The 24,257-nt window shown below is 32.2% G+C and overlaps 4 protein-coding genes across 7 annotated transcripts; 3 read left to right on the top strand and 1 right to left on the bottom strand.

The window, feature by feature from the left end:
- The first annotated feature begins 2,289 nt into the window (after positions 1–2,289).
- LOC110635900 (blue-light photoreceptor PHR2) lies at positions 2,290–4,955 on the top strand. 2 transcript variants are annotated; one of them, XM_021785403.2, is made up of 4 exons: positions 2,290–3,529; positions 4,101–4,321; positions 4,404–4,502; positions 4,641–4,955. In XM_021785403.2, exons 1-4 carry the CDS (start codon positions 2,552–2,554, stop codon positions 4,720–4,722), a joined length of 1,380 nt encoding a protein of 459 aa, XP_021641095.2. In that variant the 5' UTR covers positions 2,290–2,551; the 3' UTR covers positions 4,723–4,955. The 2 variants fall into 2 exon arrangements, with proteins under 2 accessions (XP_021641095.2, XP_057994966.1); XM_058138983.1 differs by lacking the exon at positions 4,404–4,502 and having other exon boundaries at positions 2,316–3,529.
- A 2,489-nt stretch (positions 4,956–7,444) lies between these two features.
- LOC110635893 (60S ribosomal protein L22-2) lies at positions 7,445–8,771 on the bottom strand. Its single transcript, XM_021785393.2, has 2 exons — positions 8,445–8,771; positions 7,445–7,799 (listed from the first exon to the last, which is right to left on the bottom strand). The coding sequence occupies exons 1-2, from the start codon at positions 8,672–8,674 to the stop codon at positions 7,655–7,657; spliced, it is 375 nt and encodes a 124-aa protein (XP_021641085.1). The 5' UTR covers positions 8,675–8,771; the 3' UTR covers positions 7,445–7,654.
- A 3,095-nt stretch (positions 8,772–11,866) lies between these two features.
- On the top strand, positions 11,867–19,353 carry LOC110636368 (caffeoylshikimate esterase-like). 2 transcript variants are annotated; one of them, XM_021786038.2, is made up of 8 exons: positions 11,867–12,125; positions 12,226–12,319; positions 12,404–12,436; positions 17,569–17,715; positions 17,811–17,941; positions 18,033–18,170; positions 18,278–18,376; positions 18,929–19,353. In XM_021786038.2, exons 1-8 carry the CDS (start codon positions 12,105–12,107, stop codon positions 19,295–19,297), a joined length of 1,032 nt encoding a protein of 343 aa, XP_021641730.2. In that variant the 5' UTR covers positions 11,867–12,104; the 3' UTR covers positions 19,298–19,353. The 2 variants fall into 2 exon arrangements, with proteins under 2 accessions (XP_021641730.2, XP_057994972.1); XM_058138989.1 differs by having other exon boundaries at positions 12,221–12,319.
- Positions 19,354–21,038: 1,685 nt separating this feature from the next.
- Positions 21,039–23,754, top strand: LOC110635877 (uncharacterized). 2 transcript variants are annotated; one of them, XM_021785371.2, is made up of 6 exons: positions 21,039–21,177; positions 21,325–21,347; positions 21,524–21,548; positions 22,373–22,447; positions 23,168–23,272; positions 23,383–23,754. In XM_021785371.2, exons 2-6 carry the CDS (start codon positions 21,343–21,345, stop codon positions 23,497–23,499), a joined length of 327 nt encoding a protein of 108 aa, XP_021641063.2. In that variant the 5' UTR covers positions 21,039–21,177; positions 21,325–21,342; the 3' UTR covers positions 23,500–23,754. The 2 variants fall into 2 exon arrangements, with proteins under 2 accessions (XP_021641063.2, XP_057994995.1); XM_058139012.1 differs by having other exon boundaries at positions 21,045–21,347.
- The last annotated feature ends 503 nt before the right edge of the window (positions 23,755–24,257 follow it).

Raw genomic sequence — 24,257 nt, 5'->3', positions numbered from 1 at the left:
TTCTATCACTTTCTACATGTCCATTCAAATCTCCACCAATGAAAACATTCTCTTCATTTGGTATGCTTTGCATTAAATCATCCATATCTTTCTAAAACCTTTGTGTACTCTCACTGTTTAGTCCTATTTGTGGGGCATAAGCACTAACTATATTTATTGTTTCTCGTTCTAGTACTAGCTTTACTAGTATAATTCTATCTCCTACTCTTTTCACAGCTATTACTGCGTCTTTCAATGTCCTGTCTATGATTATTCCCACTCTGTTCTTGTTTCTCTCCTTTCCGGTAAACCACAGTTTGTACCCTGAATTACCCAATTCCTTACTTTTCTCTCCTACCCATTTAGTCTCCTGAATGCAAGCAATATTCACCCTTCTCCTTTCCAAGGTATCCACAAGCTCCATTAATTTTCCTGTAAGTGATCCAACATTCCAAGTACTAACCCTGATCCTCCTCCTATCTTGTTCCTTCCTAGTTGGTCTCCTTCTATGATATCTTCTATTGTTTTCTATATCTATCTTGTGTTCTGTTCCACTATCTGTTCTACTATCTGTCATATGGACTAACTTCTTTATCCACACCCGTCTATGATGTGGGAACCCTTGCTCACTTAACACCACATCCGGGCGCCAGCATGGCGCGTCGCTTTCGATGAACGCCCTACATCCTTGCATATTTCTCGCTACACCGGAGCTCCGATGTAGCGCGTCGTTAGTAGAGGACGCCCCAACGTTTATATCATTTGAATCCATATCATAAAAGTATAACGAAATTTTTACGCTGATTATCACCTACCGCAACCCTCCTCCTTTATCCAGGCTTGGGACCGGCTAAGCACAAACTACTTAGGCGGAGTTAAACAAGCCCTTAATATAAAAAAAATAAATAAATTGAATTACTTAATAGATTAAATTGGACCGAGCTAAATTAGGAAGAAAATAAAATCAAACTTAATTGAATCATCCAAATTTTTTAATAGACTGAATTAAATCGAGTTAAATTAGAAAGAAAATTATATCAAACCAAATCAGTCAAGTTTGATTCATTGATTTGAGTTTCATCTTCTTCTCATAATTATTGAATCATGACTTATAGTCCACTGCTCATTTGTGTCCTCTTTTCCTTGTTCTCATAATTGTTGAATCTTGACAGTGCAACTTCTAGAAAGACAAATCAGTCATTTTTAAAAACACCTTAATGGCAAAGTTACTCTACTGACAAAGATTCATCTGCCTCCTTTGCCATCTCCACATTTCAAATCTAGCTTCTTTTAAGGATCATATGATCATTCAATTACAATTCAAAACCACGACCACCACAAAAACTGATACCATCTTTCAGAATTTCTTCCTACCACCATTTCTTTTTCCTTATCAAGAATAGCCCCATCAACAATAATGAGCAGTGGACCATGAAGCTATTTTTCAATGTCAGCTCATCCTTGAGGGCAATGACGATCTTCATGGGTAGGGTAATATTAGGATTGTGATACTTGTGTGTGTTAGCTAGTTACACGAGTGAGCTGCTAGTACAAATATAGAAATCGAGTCATAATTCAAGACAATCAAGATTAATGAAGACAAATTCTCTCTAATTTCTCTCTCCCTCTCTCTCATGATCTCTCTCTTTCTCTCTTCCTTTTTCTTCTCCTAAGAATCCAATCCCATAGTCTTAGGTATTTTTAAAAGAAATTATCCAAAATTTTAAATATTTGATAGGCTTATCAAGTATATACTGTTTAGTGGCACAAGCCAAGCAAACAATCAAGCAATGGAAAACCTGTAGTTCAAGAGTGAGTTCAAAAACCTGTAGTTCAAGAGTGAGTTCAATTTCTGTTGTTACCGCTACCTCAATTTAATTTGTTATATTCCTCATCTGCTTTTCCATAAAGAGATTTGTTCAAATTGTTTATCAGGCACTAGCATAAAGGTCACAGGTCCATTCATAATTCAATGACAACTAATTTTTAAAATAATTAAGAAAAACATACCAAAATTTCAGCTTGGAAGAAGAATAGCTGTGCCAAATTCCTCAAAGATCTGTTACTCTTAGCACTTGTGGTAAAATGATAGAAATTTGGGAACCTATGGGCAAATATTTACATAAACAATACCATTTAAATAGCTTAAAAATAAAATTTAATTTAATAATTTGAAGTTCTAATCCTTGGCACGCAGAAAAAAAATTAGAAAATATTTTTGCTCTGATTCCTACCTAACCAGGTGCATAATCTCATAATTACCCCTATAAAGCGCAAATGGGACAAAGCTTCTAAAGGTTATGAAAACAGGGAAGGCGTTTTGAGGTTGAAAGTTAGTGGAAGAGGATGTTAGGTGCAGTGGTTGATGCCTGAGGCCTATCAAACAAACGACACCCTGTATTGGCTTTTAAATTCCCCCCACCCCTATAAGCCTTCCTAAAAAGGACTCAATCTCTCTCACAAACAGCACAAGAGACTTCTCCAGAGAGCAAAGCCAAGCCAACCAATAGCCAAACGCTCACGCAACCCCCTACTCCTGCTTATCCGCAACTCAATCTTCTCCAAAACCCAGATGGATCCCGGTCTCCAAACCCCAAAATCCCAAGAATCCACCACCGAAGAACAGAACCAGCAACAGCAGCTTGCCATTCTACCTTGCCAATTCATTTCACCTCCATTTGCCACTGCCTCTCTCTCTCTTTCTTTATCCACAATACTCCCTACCTACTTTTTCAACCAGCCAAAAATCTCTTCTTTGTTTTCGCACACACCAACCAAGGCCAAAATTCCCACTCAGGCCTCTTCTCTCTCTCACCTCTCTCTCTCCTCCTCGACTCTCTCCCCTCCCAAACTCTCCTTCAAGTCCACCATCTCTGCCAACCCTTTACAGAACACTCTCTCTCTGGGCCCACGCCGCCCCGCTGACCCCTCCAATGCCGCCGGAATTCGTCGAGCTTCCATCGTTTGGTTCCGCAACGACTTGCGTGTCCATGACAATGAGTGCCTCAACTCTGCTAATGATGAGTCCATGTCTGTTTTGCCTGTTTACTGCTTTGACCCTAGAGAGTATGGCAAATCCTCTTCTGGGTTCGATAAGACTGGGCCTTATCGTGCCACTTTCTTAATCGAATCGGTTGCTGACCTCCGCAAGAACCTTCAGGCTAGAGGGTCCGACCTTGTGGTCAGAGTTGGGAAGCCGGAAACTGTATTGATTGAGTTGGCCAAGGCCATTGGGGCTGACGCTGTTTATGCACACAGAGAGGTGTCTCATGATGAGGTCAAGGCCGAGGAGAAGATTGAGGCGTCCATGAAAGATGAGGGAGTTGAGGTGAAATACTTCTGGGGAAGTACTTTGTATCACGTGGATGATCTGCCTTTCAAGTTGGAAGAAATGCCATCGAATTATAGCGGATTTAAGGAGAAAGTACAGGGAGTGGAGCTTAGGAAAACCATTGCTGCATTGGATCAATTGAAGGGGATGCCATCAAGAGGAGATGTGGAGCCTGGCGAGATCCCATCTTTGTTGGATTTGGGTCTCAGCCCGACCCAGGTTTGAGTTTCTGCTTTCTGTTTGATTATTTTAAGTGCTTGGATTGCTATGTTGAATATGTTGCTATGATTATGTTTCACTATATTCGTGGTTTGATGTTTGTCTGAATATTGCAATTATAATGAATATATATTATTGGTGGGCAAAATTTGAATAGAAATGAACGGCTGGCTAGGAGGTTACATCAATATTAAAGTGGAAAAGTAAACATTTTTATGCATACCAATATGGTGTTCTTATAGATAGATGGATGGTAGTTGTTATGAATGATTTATAGAAATGTGGCATTCTAGTAAATCAATATAGCCTCTTGCCTCGTAATGTTTTAATCTTGCAATTTGAGTTGATAAGAACATTTGCTCCATTACTGGCCTGAGTTTGAACTCTCATTTCTCAAAATTGATGTTCCAGATAATGTTGCAATTCAAGTATTCTGCTTGGCATCCTTGATGTGACCTGCAGATGTTACTGCAGTTTCTGAAACAAATTACTTATGCAGAAGAAAATATTAGTGGATGTTCTCATCATACTTTAAATGCGGTAACAATGCTTTTCAATAATGGTGATGCAGGAAGGAAAGGCAGTTGCTAATGCTTCTATGGTGGGAGGAGAGACTGAAGCACTGCAGAAGCTTAAAAAATTTGCAGCAGAGTGCCAAGCACAACCACCCAAAGGAGGCAGCCATGACAGCATATATGGTGCAAACTTTTCCTGCAAAATTTCCCCATGGCTAACCATGGGATGCATCTCTCCTCGTTCCATGTTTGATGAGCTAAAGAAAACAGCTGCCAGGTGTGCCTTGAATTAATTTTTTCAAACCATGCTAATACATCTCTACAAGTATGTGCTCACATTTGAATAATTTCATCAATAGAACTATTTATGCCGCTGCAAATCGTAACGATGGTGGTAGCTCTCCAGACACTGGAATGAACTGGTTGATGTTTGAGTTAATGTGGAGGGATTTCTTCAGGTAGCTTGATAATCTGTACCATTATTCTTCAAAAATTTGGACTCCATGTTATGACAAATCTATCTTTTCCTTCTTTGCATGCATTTTAATTTCTTTAATAATGGTTTCGTAAATATCTGATGTTATTGATCTTTGCAGATTCATCACCAAGAAGTACAGTTCTCCAAAGAAACAGCTTGAAGCAGCTCCAGCCGCAGCTTGTGCGGGTGCCCTTGCATAGGCAAGAATCTATTTTGGTCATCAAAGGAGCTTATTTTTATGTGGAGTGCGTTACATAATCAGTTTCGACAATGTAGTTAGATGTTGTAGTAGTGTTGATTAAAGGGAGTTCCCCTGTCAAACCTTGGGTTCTCCCTGTCAAATAAGTTCATTGAAATTTGGATACTGCGTTATTTTAGAAACCTTTTCTATTTTTGCACCTCATGTGAATAACAGATCCCCTGTTCTGCTTTTTATCTGTTGTCACATCTTTATATTCTTTGATAAATATAGCTCAAAATTAAGCATTTATATTGCTTACTTCGGCTTGTCCGTGGATCAAATTTGGTTTGCAAAGTGATTACAGTTAAAGGGGATGAATGGGATTGAATTTTCTTGAAAAACAGTAGGGATTTCGCTTTCAATCTTTCTTCTCCTTTCACTCAAAATTAATTTTGTTATGGAAGAGGTATGTGGAAAGGCTTGAATGGAAGAAAAGGAAAGGAAATGGAATGGAAAAATGTTTATCAATAGGTGAAAGTCGTAAGTTGGCCAGCATCTCTATTATTAACAAACAGCAATTGCATAATACCGATTCATCATAGGTTAAATATCCTTATAAAACCATTTAATCCCAATAATTGTTCAAGTTCTTGGGGGCAGTATTCTGCCAAAAGAGTTAGGCCCCTTGCACATGCATTGTGGATGGAAGGACGTTGTCCTGTACTCTTCCGCTCTGCTTGCAAATGAATTGAGAATTGCCCGCTTCGCTTAATTCTTGCTCACACTTGTAAATGGGTTACTATCCATGGGCTTAGGCTTGAAATAGAACTTCCTACGATCCAATCTATCTGAGAATTGTTACATTAGGTATTGTTCCCTGTTCTCTAAATGAGAGATCTTTAATTTCTCACGCTCGTTGATTCAGTTGTCCAGTAAAACGCTTGGTTTAAAAATCTCTCATATTTTGAAATTATTCTAAGCTTATTTTTCAAATAACTAAATATAATTTAATGTTATTTTTTATAAGAAAATAATTTAAAAAATACTTTTTTTTAAGTTTTTGCATTTCTTTTTTTTTTTTTTGTGCATTCCCAAGGAGGTATCCCAGGCCTTTACACATTTTGCTCAGCCCAGACTAATCCCCCTGCGCCAGCTTGTGGGTGCCTCGAAGGGCAGGATGGCTGGCCCCAGGTTTTAAAGCGCTCCATACACAACGCCCGGATCGAACCCGGGACGTTGCTTAAGGGAGGATGAGCCCCAACCGCTCAACCACACCCCTGGGGTTTAAGTTTTTGCATTTCGACATATCCATTTTGATCCACTTTGACATTTAGGACGTGATTCAATTTTTGATAAAATGATATGTCTGTAATAAACGTATTAATGTTGTTAAATTAGCTGAAATCGCCTTGTATAATAAATGAAACTAAAAATTGTTAATTTACTTTTTAAAATTTTCATATTATTTGTGACATGTAAGACATTTTGAAAAAAAAATTATTTGATTTAGACTCGTATCATGATAATTTAATCTATTTTTTGAAAAATTAAACTACAAAGTGTCACCTGCTGCTCCTGGTCCATGTGAACAAATCGGCCAGCCATTAGATAGCCCAGTTCCAGTTATGCCTTCCCCCTCTAGCTATGGTCCCCTATGAGCCCACAAGCTTAGCCCACCTCCCCTCATCCATGGCCGATTGCAAATGCATCAAAGCCTCCCGCCTTCTTACACGCAGAAAAAAAGAATAAGCTGTTGGCAGATTTGCTGGACTTATCACCCTTAACTGACTTGTGGAGGGAAGAAGATGACAAGCAAAATCGAAGAAGGTGGGGCGGCCAACTGATTCTGACATTAGCCAGATGAATTCGCACCATAGAAAATCAGGCCGATCCCAAAGCTGTTCGGTCTACCCTTTGGATAATGAAGACGAAGCATGGCAAACTTTGTTTTTTGGGCAAGCAGCTTGGTTTAACCTTTTCTGAACCAGATAAGTCTGTAGCACAATTCTTCTTAAACCAGATCAGCGCTCATAGGATGATGCTGTAGGATTATAATCCCTCTTTTCAATTTTTTGTTTTAATTGTTTGTTGGTGGTTACTCATAGTTGGGCTACGAATTCACTTTCACCTATGGAGCACCGTTTCTCTGAGAATGGCTAGGTTTTTGGTTTTCTGGTTTGATTTTGTTTATCTATGTTTTGTGTGCTGCCTCATAATAGTTTTTTAGACTTTCATCTTTTCAAATATTATACTGAAAAGCAGCACACAAAACTAATAACCCCTTGATGCGAAGCAGAAACGTAATATTCATGACTAATAATACCAAGGGAGTCATAATCTCATCAAGCATCAAATATATTGATTCACTTTCTGAATGAGAATGACCTCCAACTAAAAACTCCTGAAGGATGCATCCTACCTCAACCAAACTGCAACCAATGACTTTCTTGGCCTCCTTTGGCATCCTTAAAATCTCTGGAGTTTCTGGTGGGATCCAAACCAGTTAGTTTCTGGAGTTTCCATGGATCCTATATCCACTCACCCCACACGTGCACATCCGACTCAATAAGCATGGATTTTATCTTATCCCAAGCCTTGTCTATGAGACGAGCTTTGGCATAAAGGTCAACCATGCAACCAAGGCGCTAGATGAAAGGAGTTACGCCAATTCGTTGCTAATACAAAGTTCTGAACGTTGAATTATATCCGCGTATATAAAAATGGAAATCTAAAGATGGATCTTTAAAACCAAACTGAAGCATGAAATCTGCCTTGTATTAATAGCATCTAATACATCGAAAGAAGATATCTAATTATAAGCAGTCAAAATTTCCACAAATTCAGAAAGGATCACAAAACAACCCCAACGAGTCTTACACATCCAACAGCTCAAATAGATAATAAGGCTCTAAACAAGAAAATTTAAACATATAAAATACTGAATTGGATGATTAATCTTCCTCCTCTCCCTCATTCTCAGCAATGTTGAAGTATCGCAGTTCATACACATTCCTGTCTTTGTTGGAAGCAATCACCCGAAGCCAATCTCGCACATTGTGTTTCTTCAAGTACTTCTTGGTCAAGTACTTAAGATACCTGGTAAAAGTTAAATGCAATTGACCAAAATGTCATAAACCTAATCAGCTAAAATGATGCAACAACATACACAACAAAAATACAAAATTGTGGGGAAAAATCCGAATATGCAGAGAAATAAAAGCGCTATGCAGGGCATAGCCATTTGCTTTGTTGGTATTTTAGTTGATGGCATGAAACAGAAAACAAATGCCATGGCTTTACAATATGCACAGCACAGCCAAGCTAGCAATCATTTTACAAGCCTCAAAACTACCCCAGTATCTCCTAGCGCAGGGCATGAAGCCCTCAATTTGAGAGGCAACCAGCAGATGAACTTTAGGAATTTCAGACATAACTAAGGATCCTAATATTCATATTTGATACAGTCCATAACATAGACATCAAACAAGCAGAAATTACAATTTGAAATACGCATAACATGTCAAATTCATATAATATCAAGATGCTACTCATAAATAGCTTTACTGGTGGAAATCTAGTTCAAATATCAGATTCCATTTCCACTATGCAGATCTAGTTCACCTGAATACTAAGCAAACGATAAATTTTTCTCAGAGCTCCAATAAGACGAACATGAAGACGCCCATTTTATAGAAATTATCAAAGCACAAATTTAAGGAATGAACAAAATCAATTGAGTACCTTTTAGAGAAATTGCTGTCAGAGGTAACGGTGATCTTGGTCTTGTCACGAGTGACGGTGACGGTGTCACCGAGGGCACCGGCCTTGCCACCAACCTTAATCCTCTCCTGGAGGAACTTTTCCAGTGAGGCGATGTCCATAATCTTATCCTCCACTGGTTTCCCGCAATCAATCACAAAGGCCGCTCCCTTCTTCTTCCCCTTAGCTCCAGCTGCCGGCCCCCGACTCATCTTGCCGTTTCTGCTCCGCGACACACAGGATAGATAGATCAGCAAAACAGAGCTTTGAGAAGTGAAGGAAGCGCCGAGTCAGAAAATATATGGTGAGGAGAATTTCCGAGGGGAGTCTAGGGTTTTGGCCTTTTGGGTCATTCCAACGTCGTTTCAGTGCAGTTGAGGGTGATATTTCATACGGCGTCGTTTGGTGGTGTCCCTAATAATGTTGATACCTCTTTAGCTACTGCAGCCCACATGCAGTTTGAGAAATGAGAAATCGTAAAAAGTGCATATAATAATTATAGAAAATAATTTTTCAAAATGAGAAATTATTCATTTAAGTTAATGTAATTTAAGACTTATGTATATTGAAAATCCAACATTAAATATTTTATGAAATGAAAGGTTAAAATATAAATAATTAAATTGTAATATTTAATTGATTAATTTTTTTTATGTATAAAGTAAGTTAATTATTTGTGTGAGTATGTATAAAATAATTAAATAATTTATATTGAATTATTTGTAATTTTAATGTATAAAGTAATTAAATTTAGGAATGACAATAAATAGGTAATCGTAATTTTAATGTGTAAAATAATTAAATTTATAGATAACAATGAATAATGCTACTTGAATTCAAACTGAATTAATATTCTCAGTACTTAAACTTATCTTAAAAACATTTAAAATTTATCATCAACTGCTCAAATTTAATTATCATTATTCAAACTCAAACTATTTAATTTTATGTGTTTTAATTAATAATTTATATTTTAAAAATTTAAATAATTTCACAAAAATATTTAAATTTTATTTATTACAATATAACATATAAAAATTTATAAATATTATTATAAAAAATATATTTTATATTTAGTTAATTATTTATATAAACAATATCATAGATATTACATATGCAAAAATCAAACTCAACATAAATATTATTTCTCAATGATTAACTCATCCCAAATTTAATTACATACTACCTAAACTCATCATATTATATATATATATATATATATATGCACTTTGAGAACCCATTGATTGTATCATTAAGTGGTTATAACTGCATGATTATAACCTGTCATCCTCGCTCGGGTTTTTTCTTAGCATGTAACACATTTCATCATTCTTTCCTTAAATTTTTTTCTAGCCGTTTGCATTTTTTCTATGATTTATTGCTTCTTCTAAGTTGTACGCACCTCATGACAGTTGTTTTCAGGTTTTAACTTGTTGCATGCCGCTGTAATAACTCTCTTATATTGTGTTTGTTTCAAAGTTTTCAAGTTCAGTCCGGTCATTGAACTGATGAAAGTAGAAAATTAAGAGTTTAAAATTTAACAAAAAATGAATTAGGTCATCGGTTTATTGATTACCTAAAGATTCACACCAATTTTTACAAATAAGAGTTTATTAAGTGAATCAAATTGAATTAAGGTCTAATTTTTTATTAATCCAATGCAACTGATCAATTCATTATGATTATTATGATTATGATTACTATGGTTTGTTTTAAATTTTATCAATGCAAAAATGTTTTTATGATTTTCTTTTTAAAAAAGAAAATACGTATTTCATTTGAAATCTCAAGGAGCAGCGTTGTTGCAGTGAATGAAGGGCAAGTGGGGGGCTATTAAATTGGAATAAATGGGATTGCACCAGTGCTGCTACTATATTACGGTATTGAAGTTATGTCGTTGGAACCACCTCAATCAAGATGCCTTCTCCCAGGATCTTTGGTATCAGATTTCAACTCTACATACGTTTCACTCACTTCTTTTTTTTTTTTTTTTATATATATATATATTCAGTTCACTACGACTCAAGATATAATATAATAATTTTTTATCACAATTTAAAATTATATAAGTTTTTTTTTTATTTTCTGCTTTAATAATTTTCTACAAATATATATATTTTTTTTATATTCACTTTCATTTTATTTTCTCTCTTTTATTTCATTCTAATTAAAATATTATTTTATTTACATAAATATAAGTAGATAAAATTAGTGATCTCAATTTAAATATACATTTATTTTTATATGATATATTTACTTTATTATTTTAATAAACCATAATTTTTCATGTCTCTTTAATTTTAATGATTATTACTTTTTTAATATTGTGTTATTAATCTAGTTATTCGGTATTTATATTTATATTTTGGCTTTTAAACTTTTATATAAAAATTTGACATAACAATTTGATGCCATTGATTTTTATTTTCTAAATAATATAATTTATATTATGAAATATAATAATTATAACTATAATTCTGTAATACTTATATTTATTATAGAGATTTTGTTATAATTTTTTTTGGATCTATAAATAATTCTTATAGTTTGATATCTTGTGTTATTTTTATTTATTATATATTTTATAATATATATATATATATATAATCAGATTTAACTATAGATTTCCTATAATTAAATCTTAAATTTAAACTTTATTTTTTTTCATGGTTTGAGATTTAAAAACCTTGATTAACATAGAGGAATGTTAATACACTTATATTGGAATCAACTAATGAAGTCTTTTATAGATGGGGAGAAGGTCAATAAATGGACACCTACTCAGCTTACTTGATAGTCCAAGTTAGGTCTCGAGAAGCAGTGAAATTTAACGTTCATTCATTTATATTTATCAATTTGGAACAAACCAAATACAAGTTCCTATATGAAGGTCATGTTTTATTGAAATAAATTTCAAAACTCATAGACAAATATAAGTTGGAAAAGCCACCATCTAAGAACTCTTTTAGAGAAGACAGTAATATAAAATAGTATAACATTGAAACCATAGGAAGAAGGAATACTTTGTTTGTACACAGCGGCTTGGGCCTTTGTGATTTTCCTGTTGTGTAACAAATGGCAATATTTTCATAGACAAAGGTCCCATTTGGGGTTTCTTGGGGCTTTGTTCGTTTTTGTACTTACAGATAATACGATAAGCCAATCAACTATCAAAATTAAAAATCGTAGATTTTATGATTTATGTGGTACTAGGCAGGGGAGACGCAGGAAGGAATGTAGAGCAGAGGCTAAAAATTAAATAATCGTATAATTTTCATAATTAATTAAAAATTTTATAAATTGTGTTTTGTTAAATAATAATTAATATTTAATTTATTTTCATAAATTGGTTAGCGTGAGTCAGACAAGACGTAATTAAAGCTAAAAAGATAGGAAGTCCTAACCGTTTCAAGTAAAACAAATCTCATCGCATCTCTTCCTCCTTCAAGCTCTCCTCTTCTTTCCTCTCTTATTTTCTTTTTGTCAGAAATCTTTGCGCCTCTCTTCCGAGCACAACTTCTCTCTTTCTCTCGCTATCTATCATCCTTTTCTTCTTGCGTCCCTTTTCAGTTCCTGCTCAAGCTTCTTGTGACGGCTCCATATTAATTATGTTTTGTTTTTCCTCTTTTTCGGCGTGAAACTATGGATTTTGAATATCATGAGGTGAGGTTTTTGAATCTTGGGTTTCTTCTACCCTTTGCTTGGATTTTCTCTGTTCATTTTATGATTTTTGAGATTTTTTTTTTTTTTTTTTGGAGTATAGGTGTATATAACAAATTCAAGAGGAGTGCAGCTCTTCACCTGTAGATGGCTGCCTGCTTCATCTTCTCCTAAAGCTCTTGTTTTCCTCTGCCATGGTACCCTCTCCCTTCCTCTATGCCTCTCTTCTGAGGTCTGTCTGGGGTTGGACGCAATTATTTTATTCATTAATGGTTTTGCAGGGTATGGCATGGAGTGCAGTCATTACATGAAAGGTAATAAATAATGACCTTCTACCTTCTCCATTTTTGTTTATTTCTGTACTTGAAGTTCCAACGTCCACCATCGTGCTTTCAATGGTTTCCATTTCTTTACTTTTGATTTCATACTAAATAAACTTAACCAGTTCAATGACACCAGAACTTCATTTGCTTTAAAAAAAAAAAAAGGTTTGAAACAACTCATATTCTTTTATATCTTTTTAAATAAGATAATAATTAAAAAAAATCCTTGCACGCGTCAAAATTCTGTTATAAACGCAGCTGTTCAATCAATTAATATGCTAATCTTTTTCAAACCTTTTGTTTCTGATAAACTATTTTCTTCCCCCAAATTTTTTATTATTTAAAATATTATTTAATCTTTCAATAGTAAAGAAATTAATTAATTCAACAATATATTTTTTAAAAAATATTATCATTTAATTTTTTTATTTTAATAAAATTAATTAGTTAATTTATATATTTTAAAAAATATATTATTATAAAAAAATAAAAATTTTACTATATGCCCATATAAAAACTAAATTTGTATTTTTTTTAATTGTAATTGTGTTTTCTTAACTGATAAATAATCTTCCAAATTAATTAATTTTTTTTATGTGGACATAAAGAAGAAGAGAAGGATGAGGATAGTTTAAGTATTAAAAATTAATTATGAGACTAAATAGTTAAATGAATCAAATTATAGAAATTAATTAATATATTTTTTTAAAATATAAAGATTAATTAATTAATTATTATTAAAATAGAAAGAGTAAATAATAATTTAATTAGTATTAACTAATAAAAAATTTAATAATTTAATAAAAATAAAACATAAAAATTAAATAATATATTTTTTAAAATATAAAAATTAAATAATTAATTTTATTAAAACACGAAACTAAATAGTTGCTTACCTTTTTTTTTTTTCCTTTTATAATGCGCAATAGAATTTTAGCTGACCAATATCTTTCTCCATATGAATATTTTGCATTTTTGCTTATCTAATCAACAGGGTTATTTTCTAATATGTCACTTAAATTGTTTTAATAATAAATAAATAAATAAGCATGATAGTTCTGATATTATTTGATTTATAATAATGGTGAATTGGATAGTGGGTGTTCATATCTGGAAAAGGGTGTCTAATATTCAATTTCCATATTAAGCTTCAGGATTAGTAGACCCTAACCACTGCTTTGCTATTGCACTTATTTAATTTTGTTGTCCCAAAAAAAGTGATAAAGAGGGGTGAATTATACGCTTTAGATAATTTTTCAGTCCTTATTCAAGACTTAATGAAAAATTATGGCTTTGCACTTCTATGTATGTGTATAACTCTATTTTTAAGATGTAATTTAAGTAATAAACAAATTATGCACAAGTAGCAACTCATACAGAAAATAATCACTTAATATCAAGTGTATCTTTTCGCATTTAAATCAGAATTTACAGGTTTAATTATTTAAACTCAGTATTAACTTAATAAAATAAATTCTCAACACATTCAATATATAATCAAAAAAATAAAGTGTTGAAAATTAAAGAGTTAAGGGAATAAGAGAATCAAATACAAGGTTTATAGTGATTCGACTCTCTTAGCCTACATCCACATCCGACTTCAAGAGTCACTCCACTATTTGATTTTTTTTAACAAGCAAGATTCAAAACCTTTACAATCTCAGCAAGCTTCCTCAGGTGTTTGAGAATCTTTACAATGTTTTTACTTCCCACAAAAGACCACAAGCTTCACAAGGTGTTTGAAAACCTTCCACAAGTGTATCCTCATACTTGCACAACCTTAAATAGGTTTTGGTATAGATGAAATCACTATCAATAACTCTTAGATACAGAATTTAATGTTAAAAGATTGAGAGAGAAGATTTGCTACTCAAACTCAAGAGTATTTGAATGAAAGCTTTAAAAATAGCATAATAAATTCTCAATGAATAGGAACACTTTCATTAGGTAAAATTATAGTAAATGATACTTTTTATAAGTGTTTTTTATTGCTAAAAAAATCTGCTAGAGAGTGTGTTTAACGGCTCTTTAATTTTTAAAAAACTATCCATTACTTTTTTGAAAGTAGTGCAGCAGAGTTCTATCAGGTCAGATCATGAAAATAGTTAACTAAAATTTTTATTGGTTAACTAGTCTCGTAAGACAGAAATTTTTAGACAACAAAACTAGTTAACTAATTTTCACAATGGGTTAACTAATTTCGCTACTGTCTGATTTAAATTTTGAAAATTTGAGTTTTTGATGGAAAGTTATAAAAATTATTTTGACCATTTAAAAACCTTAGAAATGATATAAAAATACTTTCTAAACTCTTGAATCTAAAAATAAATTTGATTTTAGGTCTTAAATGATATAATCTCTCAAATCTTGTACAATGAAACTAAGGACTTAATTTATATCCTAATTATTCATAAAATTTGATTCGTTTTATGTTATACAATATAATAATATCCTTTTATATCAGTCATTTCAATAGAATAGTCTTTCAATCAATATCTTTACATATCATAACATATAAAATCACTTTAAATACTTGTGCACAAAGGGTTAATATATATTTTATTAAGTTTTATTATCATCAAAACTAAGCTTATTATAACTTATGGCGCCTACAAATTTCTTTTGTTTTTTTTTTAAGGTGGAGAAATTTTTTGCTCCCTACTGTCAATTATTTTCAGTGAGCATATAAAAATCAACTAAGAGAAATTAAAATTTTAAAATATCTGTTAAATATTTAAAAAAAAATTAAATAAAGTCATCCAAATAATAATATCAAATATATGCTAAAATTAGCTCGCCAATTGGGACGTATACACCTTTTGCCCATATTCCGCATCTTCTGTTGAGCTTGCCTTCTTCTTCCTCCTGTGATCTCCCACATCCATCCTATAGCATTAGCCTGTTTGGATATGGAGAAAATTAGAGGGAAGGAAAATAAAGAAACTAATTGAGAATTTATTCTTTCTTCTGTTTGAGAAGTAAAGGAATATTTCTTATTTTGCTCTGATTATTTTCTCTCATGTATAAAAAAAAATCATTCAATATATATATATATATATATATATATATATATATATATATATATATATATATATATATATATATATATACCTTTCATTTTTTTTTAATTCTGATTGGAAAATAGGATAAATTAATAATCTAAAAAGAAAAACTGTCTGCTTTTTAATTTTTTTCTTTTTAAATAAGAAAAAATAAGTATATTTTTCTTTTTTTTTTTAATTTTCCACGATTTAAATATAAAAACAGAAAATAAAATAAAAAGTAAAAAATACAAATTATTTTCATTTTGTTATTTTACTTTCTCCCCATGATTTATCCAAACAAAGCTTAAAGCCCACATCATCGATCTTATCCCCTTAACTTTTTTCAATTAAATCATGCCCATAATATGCCACAAAATAATATCTTACATAATAATTTTAATGTAATTCATCATATTTAATATAAATATCTTAAAATTATATTTTTTATTATAATTAATTCAATAATAAATACAACAATATTACTATGATAAAAAATTATTTTCAACATAAATCACCACCACAACATAATAATGATTTAAAATTATATATATATATATATATATATATATATATATATATATATATATATATATACAACTTCGCATGGTTGAGTTTCATCGTTGTATCTCTCATCTCTCAAACTTAACGAAGGATTGCCTTCAATATACGTTACTCTTGGCTATATATGTGCTTTATAGATGATTTAATATTGCATTTTCTAGATAGAGGTGTACGATAGGTCGAAATAACTGGAGAACTGAACTAAATAATAATAATAATAATCAAACCAAACAGAAGTAGGGGTTGAACTAAATTAAATCAAACTATATATATTTTTTTATGATTTATCAATTTGAGCTTAATTTATTAGGCATTTTAATTTCTTTATTTTAATTTTTTTGAGCATAATTTACACATTATATTACTTAAAAGCTCATGAAATTAAAAAAGTCATATATTAGAAAATTGATTTTTTTTATTATTTTTAATTAAATAATCAAACTAAACTAAAAATAGAATTTTCTTAAAATTAGTAACAAAAGCCAAATTAAACCAACAGGAAAACAAAACTAAAACAGTTTGGTTTGATTTTTCTATTGTAATTGATGTTTGCTCACCATTATCTCTAGATAAATAGTGGCTTTAGTTCTTCGATACGAAGTTTTAAAGGTGGGTCCTTTTCTACCGTCTTAAAATCAATATGGTCAATGCATTCATAGTCAATGGGATCACAAGACCTTTTACAATAATGCTTAATACTCATAAACTAAAACTATAAATAAGATGTGTAATGCACAAATCATTTAAATAATATACGTGAATATGTTTTAAAGAGTAAGTTATAATTAACATGTACAATATTATTTAGTGAACTGCCACTTCCATGAGCAGAGAGCTGATTGTGATTGGAGAGACAACGAGAGGTGGGAGAGGGGCAAGATGAAAGAGAGGTGAGACTTTGAGAAGCTAATAGAGCTTGTGAAGATTTGAGTAATTTGGACTTGTCTCAAAGACTAAAGAAAACGGCATTGTTTAGTTCAAATAATTGAAAAAAATTAATCAAAACCTGCCTCAACTGCGTGATTCGTGACTGGTTCTGTTAGGTGACCAGTTATCCAACTAATTGAAAGAATATTTAGCAAATTTATTTGAAAAGAGTTTTAGGGGTTTTTAATTTTTTCGATTAGAGCGGCCGAGCTAGTCCATGCATCCGGATATGAATTTTTTACCTCATGTGGCCAAGCTCCAACAACTTTAATTCCCTGGAGATGTGGGCAGGTACTGAATCAATCTGTGACCTGAAATAAATGTTTTGGTCAGCTAAGTTGGTTAGGTTTGGCAACCAGTCACTGTTTGGGCTCAGCTAGTCTCCGAGCCAGACCCGTCGGGGCATTTCCTGTCCCCTGTAGTATTAGATGGGCCGCTGAGAAAGAAATGGAACAAAAAATTAAAGCTATTTGCTTATAAGTTGATCACTTTATTTCTCTGCAATTTTGTTGACCCATTTCTTCTTTCAGTAATCATTTCTACTTACTGGTAAAGCAACCCAATTAAATACAATTCCATGATTTTTAACAGAATGTGGAGTCAGGCTAGCGCGTGCCAGATACGCGGTGTTTGGAATTGACTATGAAGGCCATGGACGGTCCTCTGGTTCTCGTTGTTACATCAAGAAGTTTGAAAACATTGTCAACGATTGCAATGAATTTTTCAAGTCAGTCTGTGGTACGTTACAGTTACCTTAATTATATTTAAATGATTTTTAATTAACGGTAACAAACAAGGCTAAGTTTGTTTTCGATGGTTTTTACTTTTTACAGTGGAGAAAGATTACAGTGACAAGGGCAGGTTCCTGTATGGGGAGTCCATGGGAGGTGCAGTGGCCTTGTTACTGCACAAGAAGGAACCCTTTTTCTATAATGGTGCTGTTCTTGTTGCCCCAATGTGTAAGGTAGCATAGTACTAAAAGCAGTCTTTTTGGGGTTCTGATATGAATAATTAGCAGGAATGGTGATTGATTTTGTGGGTGTAATTTTTGGTAGATATCAGAGGAGTTGAAACCACATCCGGTGGTTGTCAATATATTGACTAGTTTTGAGGAGATTATACCAAAATGGAAAATAGTCCCAACAAAAGATGTCATTGACTCAGCATTCAGAGATCCTGCCAAGCGAGAAGAGGTGAGATTCTTGTATTTTCTCAATGTGTAATTTCAATAACATATCTTAAGCAAAGGAAAATTCTTGTTTCAGTGCTGATTTTTCTCATTACATCCTGATGGGCACAGATAAGGAACAACAAGTTGATATACCAGGACAAGCCAAGGCTGAAAACTGCCCTGGAGATGCTCAGAACTAGCATGAGCCTGGAACAGAGTTTAAATCAGGTTCCTGTCTCCTCTGTAGCTTACTCTTCTTCTTCTTCTTTTTAAAGCGCAGTTGGTTTATTCAATTTTTCATTGCAAATTTGGGGTAACTTAATACAACTGCAATAGTTTATGCTACATAGTTTTTCAAGTTAAGCTGATCCAAGACACTACCAGTGTTTAAAGCAATTGAATTGCCATTTGATTTTTTAAGTTTTGTTCTCCATTTCTTCTGACCAGAAACATTGAACAAATTTTCCATTAGCCCTAAAAAGCAACCTACATAATGATAATAAATGAACGATAAATCACTAGACTTGCACTCCTATCTTTTTGGTAAGACTAGTCATTTCTTCATTTTTCTTGCATTCAACACTGATTTATTAAGATGGAAGTGTCTGTCTATCATTTTAGTCAAGACAGATTTTCAATAGCTTGTCCTTGAAGAATACCACATAAAAGACATTCAATCTCATTTAATCATCTGGAATGAGTGAAGTTTTTTAGGCAGAATTACCCTTTAATGGATTACATATTTAATTACAATAGTTTTGCTTGGGTGGTTCTTGGCAGGTGAGACTACCATTCTTCGTGCTGCACGGTGATGCAGATGCAGTGACAGATCCAGAAATAAGTAAGGCCTTGTACGAGCAAGCCAGCAGTAAAGACAAGACCATGAAACTGTACCCTGGAATGTGGCATGGATTGACAGCAGGAGAGACCAATGAGAATGTGGATATCGTATTCGCTGATATCATAGCTTGGCTTCAGAAGCACACCCACGATCTTGTCGCTGAACTCATTATTGAACCCTTTAACAAATGCATAGAGAGACTTGAATTTCCTACGCCAGTAAGTAATAAGCAGCGTCGGAGAAAACAATCATCGCACAGGAGTTACCTCTGCGGACTTAAGGAGCCGCGCACGCTCCACTCGGTTTAGTTGTTAGCCTAGTTATTTCTACCGCCCTTAGCTTAATGCCTAACCGTTAAATATAACCGATAACTGATACTAATAATTGATAGTTGTTAATTGATTTATGTTAATATTTAGTAAAATTATATTTAACTATTTTTACTGTTATGTGAAATGATTAAGTATATACATTATATATTTTATTTTATTTTTGAAATAAATATAAAATTATAAATTTTTTATATTATATTATTTATTTTATTATTAAATAAAATATATAATTATTAAATTAATATATTATATCATTTATTATATTATTAAAATAAATATATAATTATTAATCTATTATATTATATTATTTGTTTTATTATTGAAATAAAAAATAATTAAATTTTTTAAAAAATAATTAAATAACTTTAAAAATATAGATTAAATAATAAAGTAATTATTATTATTAATAAAGAAAAAATTTATAATTAATTTTAAGTTTTTAAATAAAAATAAATATTTTATATTTTATGTTATCAATAAAAAAATATTTTAACAAAGTTATAATACGTTAATTAAGATGTTAAAATTATAAATGAAAAAAATAATAATATTAGTTTTCAAGTTAAATGAAAAAAATATAATGTAATCAAAATAAAAAATTAAATTAAATTTAGATGAAAAATAACTATAAAAATAAAGCTAATATAAATTGTAATTGATGGATATCATATCAGTTATCCATCAGCTATCGATTTTATTTTTTTAAATTTATCAAACACTATAATTTATTTATTTAAATATCTATTAACTATCAGTTTAACTCAATAGATAAATCAAACACTCTCTTAGTTAGCTAACTGTCCATGCTGTAGCTGGTTTCATATTTCTCCTGGCACTGTTTTTCTTTAAAAAGGTAATGAAATAAGCAGTTTTGTTTTTTTAAAGGTAATGAAATAAAGACCTTTTGCTTAATTAGGCTAATGAAGTAGCATGGAAGTTGATGGGCTATGCAAATTCAACGAGTTTTTTATTTTTATTTTTAATTTTATTTTAATAATGATAAAAATAATTAATAAAATTTAATTTAATAATATTTAAATTATCTCTAAAACTATGAAATATTTAAAATTTAATTTTAGTTGAAAACAATTTAACCAAAAAAAGGTAATGACGAAAATAATTTGATTTTGATAATTAATTTATTTGAAAATTTTTATTTGAATTCAATTAATAAATTTTCAAATAATTAAATGCTTTTCTTTCTATTTTAAATTAACATTCTAAAAGAGTTATTCTTATCTTAATAAAAAAACTAGTCAATTCATAGTTGATATTATTATAATTTATTATTATATAATATGAATTAATTTATTAAAAAATAAATGATAAATTAAAAATATAAATTTTAAATATAAGTTTAATAATATACTTATATATTTTTTCTAAAGTTATTATTTTTAAATATATAAAAATAATTTATTTTTTAATAAAAAAATAACTTATTATTATATAGGATAGTTTTTTTTTTCTGTCACTAAACAATGTTGGAGTCGGAAAAAAATTAACGAGATTCGGAGGTCGGGTCGGCTTCGATAAAATATTCATCCCTAAACTCAACCTATTTCACGTCCCCCAAACTGAAAATTTAGGGGTACAAATACGACACCGTTCTTCTTTAAATCGGCAATCATCTTCCCCTTCGGCCCATAAAGTAGGCTTGGATTAGGGCCCACAAAAGCTAATCTCGATATAGAATCCAGGCCTTGGGTCGGTTTGGTCTTCAAAAATAAGCCTTGCCAATTCGCTTTCTTTTAGCGCGCTAAAAACAATTTCCGCCTTGAACCATTTCTAGTTGTCGAGATCTCACCAGAAAGAAAGAAATTAACAAAACCCTAACGCTAAAGCCTTAGGACTGGGTGAGTTCTCTCAATATCTTGTTTTTAGTTTTGTCTTTTGATTATTTCTTGTTTCCTTTCTATATCTCCAACCTTTGCTTTCAATTTGCTTCTGAATTACGAAACTAAAACCCTAATTCGTCTCTGTCTACAATTTTGCTCTGAGAGAAATCGAATTCAGTCACCATGAGGTAATTTCTATCATTTTCTCTCCCTTTCATTTTATGGGTCGATTATTTTGATTCTACGTTGTCTTGAAGCAGAAAAATGAGCATTTGAGTAATATTTTCTTGTGAATTTCATACATAGAATATGGCCAAATTATGCTTATACTAACATTTTCCCCCTCTGCTTTGGTCTTTTGCAGTAGGCCAATGGATGAGGATTCCACAGTAAGTTGTCTAACTTCCTCCTTGTATGCTTACAACTCCTGCTATTACATATCTACCTTCTTAGATTGCTTCTGTTTTGCAGTATCATTTGTTTAAAGATTCCACAAGCATGAGCTTCACTTGTTCAACATTTTTTTTACTGCAGTTTTTAGGTCCCCCTTAAAAAAAAAAAAGGTTACAAGTTACTCTGTGATTTTTCACAACTTAATAAACTAGGCATTTTAATGCTGTCTCAGCAGTGAGAATTTGTGATATTTGTCATTAGTTATCTAAGGCTTCGCCATATTTCACCTAATGCTCTGTCCTTTGCTTCCCTTTGATATTCAAAATGTTCTTCCAAGGCTTGTTCAGCAGTGTTGGTTGTTTCTGGCTTCTGTTTCTGTGATACTTGTTTTTAAAGTGTTATAGTGGTTTCTCATGTACAAGTACAACCAAGATAATGTTATATTTCAATGTGGCATGTGCTACTTAGCACTTAACTCAGTGATTTTACTTGCCTCCTTGTATGGTAACCTGCATGCTGGTAGCTGTTAATTCAATGTTTATTTCATAAATGAGAGTCTAGTTCTTGCTTTTTTTCATTATTAGCACTGAAGCCCAAGGAAAAATAACAAAATTTGTTCTTTTACTTGATGCATATGATGCTAACCTTTTCAAATGACAGTTGTGATTGATTTTTAATCACCTAGAATTATGTCCATCCGCTAACGGCATATTAGTTTATATTAACTGTAAGGAGCATATTTGAATGGGTAGAACCTCTGTTACTTTTATCTTTTAATTTTTCAGGTTGTTTGTAATGCTCATCTAACTTTCTTGTATAGGACAAGAATGAGTCAGAGGATTTCAGCACTGGGCCCCTTTCTGTTCTCTTGATGAGTGTTAAAAATAACACACAGGTAGCTTTTAATTAGTACCCTTATAAGGACTGCCATAGTTTTTCGTATACCGTTTTTAGATAGAACCATTGAAATTTAACAATGTTTAACTTAAAATTGAGAATGTGAGCATTTTGACAATACAAATCTGGTTAGCTGGATATAGTTTGATCATACTAAAATGATTTTATTATGGTGAGTTTGTGGTAGCGTAGCTCTCTTTCTGTCTTTGATAGGCTTGAAAAGATGTTTCTAAATCATATTTTTATTGGTTTCTTGTTAGAACTAGGTAGCTTGATGAATATGGGATCCAATGCTCAAAAATTTCCTAATACATGTGTGGTAGAACCAAGAACAGTGGAAGGGAAAATAAACAAAATTCTCAAAACTCTCAATTTATCAATAACAATCATAATAAGCTCTGCTAAAATACCTAGAATCCTAGATGAAATGGGTATTTATGGTATAAATGTTAGTCCTACTAGTATTAGGATTAGGAATCCCAAAATAATAAAATATTAAACAAACACTAATTATGAAAACTAAATTTTAAACAAAGACCAGTTTCTATATTTCTTCCTAAAATAAGTAGACCTAAAATTCTTAATAGAAGATTGTGCATCAACTTGCTTATTTAGGGTCCCCGTCTCTCCCCTCTCCCCCCACCCCTCACCCCACACCCCCCCCCCCCCCCCTTCTTTCCTCTCTCTCTTTCTCATGCATTTTGATTATATAATTCAGGTGCTTATTAACTGCCGCAACAACAAGAAGCTTCTTGGACGTGTGAGGGCATTTGACAGACACTGCAACATGGTTCTAGAAAATGTCAGGGAGATGTGGACTGAGGTTGGTTTCCTTACTGAGATATATATCCATGCAATTCCTTAATAAGACACTGTAACATTCTTCTGGCTAATTGCTGAATGCAAGTCTAAAATTTTACTCTTTTGGTTCAGGTGCCAAAAACTGGAAAAGGCAAGAAGAAAGCTCAACCAATCAACAAAGATAGGTTCATCAGTAAAATGTTCCTCCGAGGAGATTCTGTTATCATTGTCCTTAGGAATCCGAAGTGAAATGCAATGGTTCTTATTATCCTTTTTACTCACTTGCCCATTCTCTTGGAGAAAGTGTGGTTCATGTGTTCTTATTGGGTTCTGGGACTAAATTGTTATGTGCTTGAGAGTTTATTGTAGTTCTAATATTGACCTTTTGTTTTGCTCCAACTAGTAGTTTTTAGATGGTGTTCTGGTTCCAAGGCAATTATCATTTTGTTTTTCTAGCCCAATATTTATACGAGTTTATGAGACAGCAGCATATTTTTGCGGTTCTTTCCCCCTTTTTTGCCTTGTTGCTTGCTCTTCAATATGAATTACCATGTTCAAGCATTTACTGGCTCACAATGTTGCTGGTACCTTTATCTTCTACAAGAACTGTGATTTTACATCAGATTGTGGAAAGGCTGGAAGATGACGTTACAGAATCATGTTTGTTAGAGCAAGCTGATAAATATTTAGTGGAGGTGGGCAGTGTAAAATGGTCAAAGGATGATGTTTGGATGTCGGTTCGGCAGACTAGTAATGTCGTTAGCATCTGTTGCTTGGAAACAAATAAAGAGAATGGGCCAAGTCAAACTGAGCAGCGAGCCGAATCAAAAGATGTATGTCCTCTTCAAAAAAATGGAACCCATGTACCGGCCTTACACACGAGATAACATGCAAATTATAAATCCTTTTTTGGGTGCATCAGAAAATCTCAAATTATAAAATCCTTGATTGAAGAAAGATACTGTTATGTATGAAGATAGATATGCAACCAAACTAATAAATTAAAG

This window comes from Hevea brasiliensis, chromosome 2 (assembly GCF_030052815.1).
Source record: "Hevea brasiliensis isolate MT/VB/25A 57/8 chromosome 2, ASM3005281v1, whole genome shotgun sequence".
NCBI classification, from domain to species: Eukaryota; Viridiplantae; Streptophyta; class Magnoliopsida; order Malpighiales; family Euphorbiaceae; genus Hevea; species Hevea brasiliensis.
This window is presented reverse-complemented; position numbering and strand designations above follow the sequence as displayed.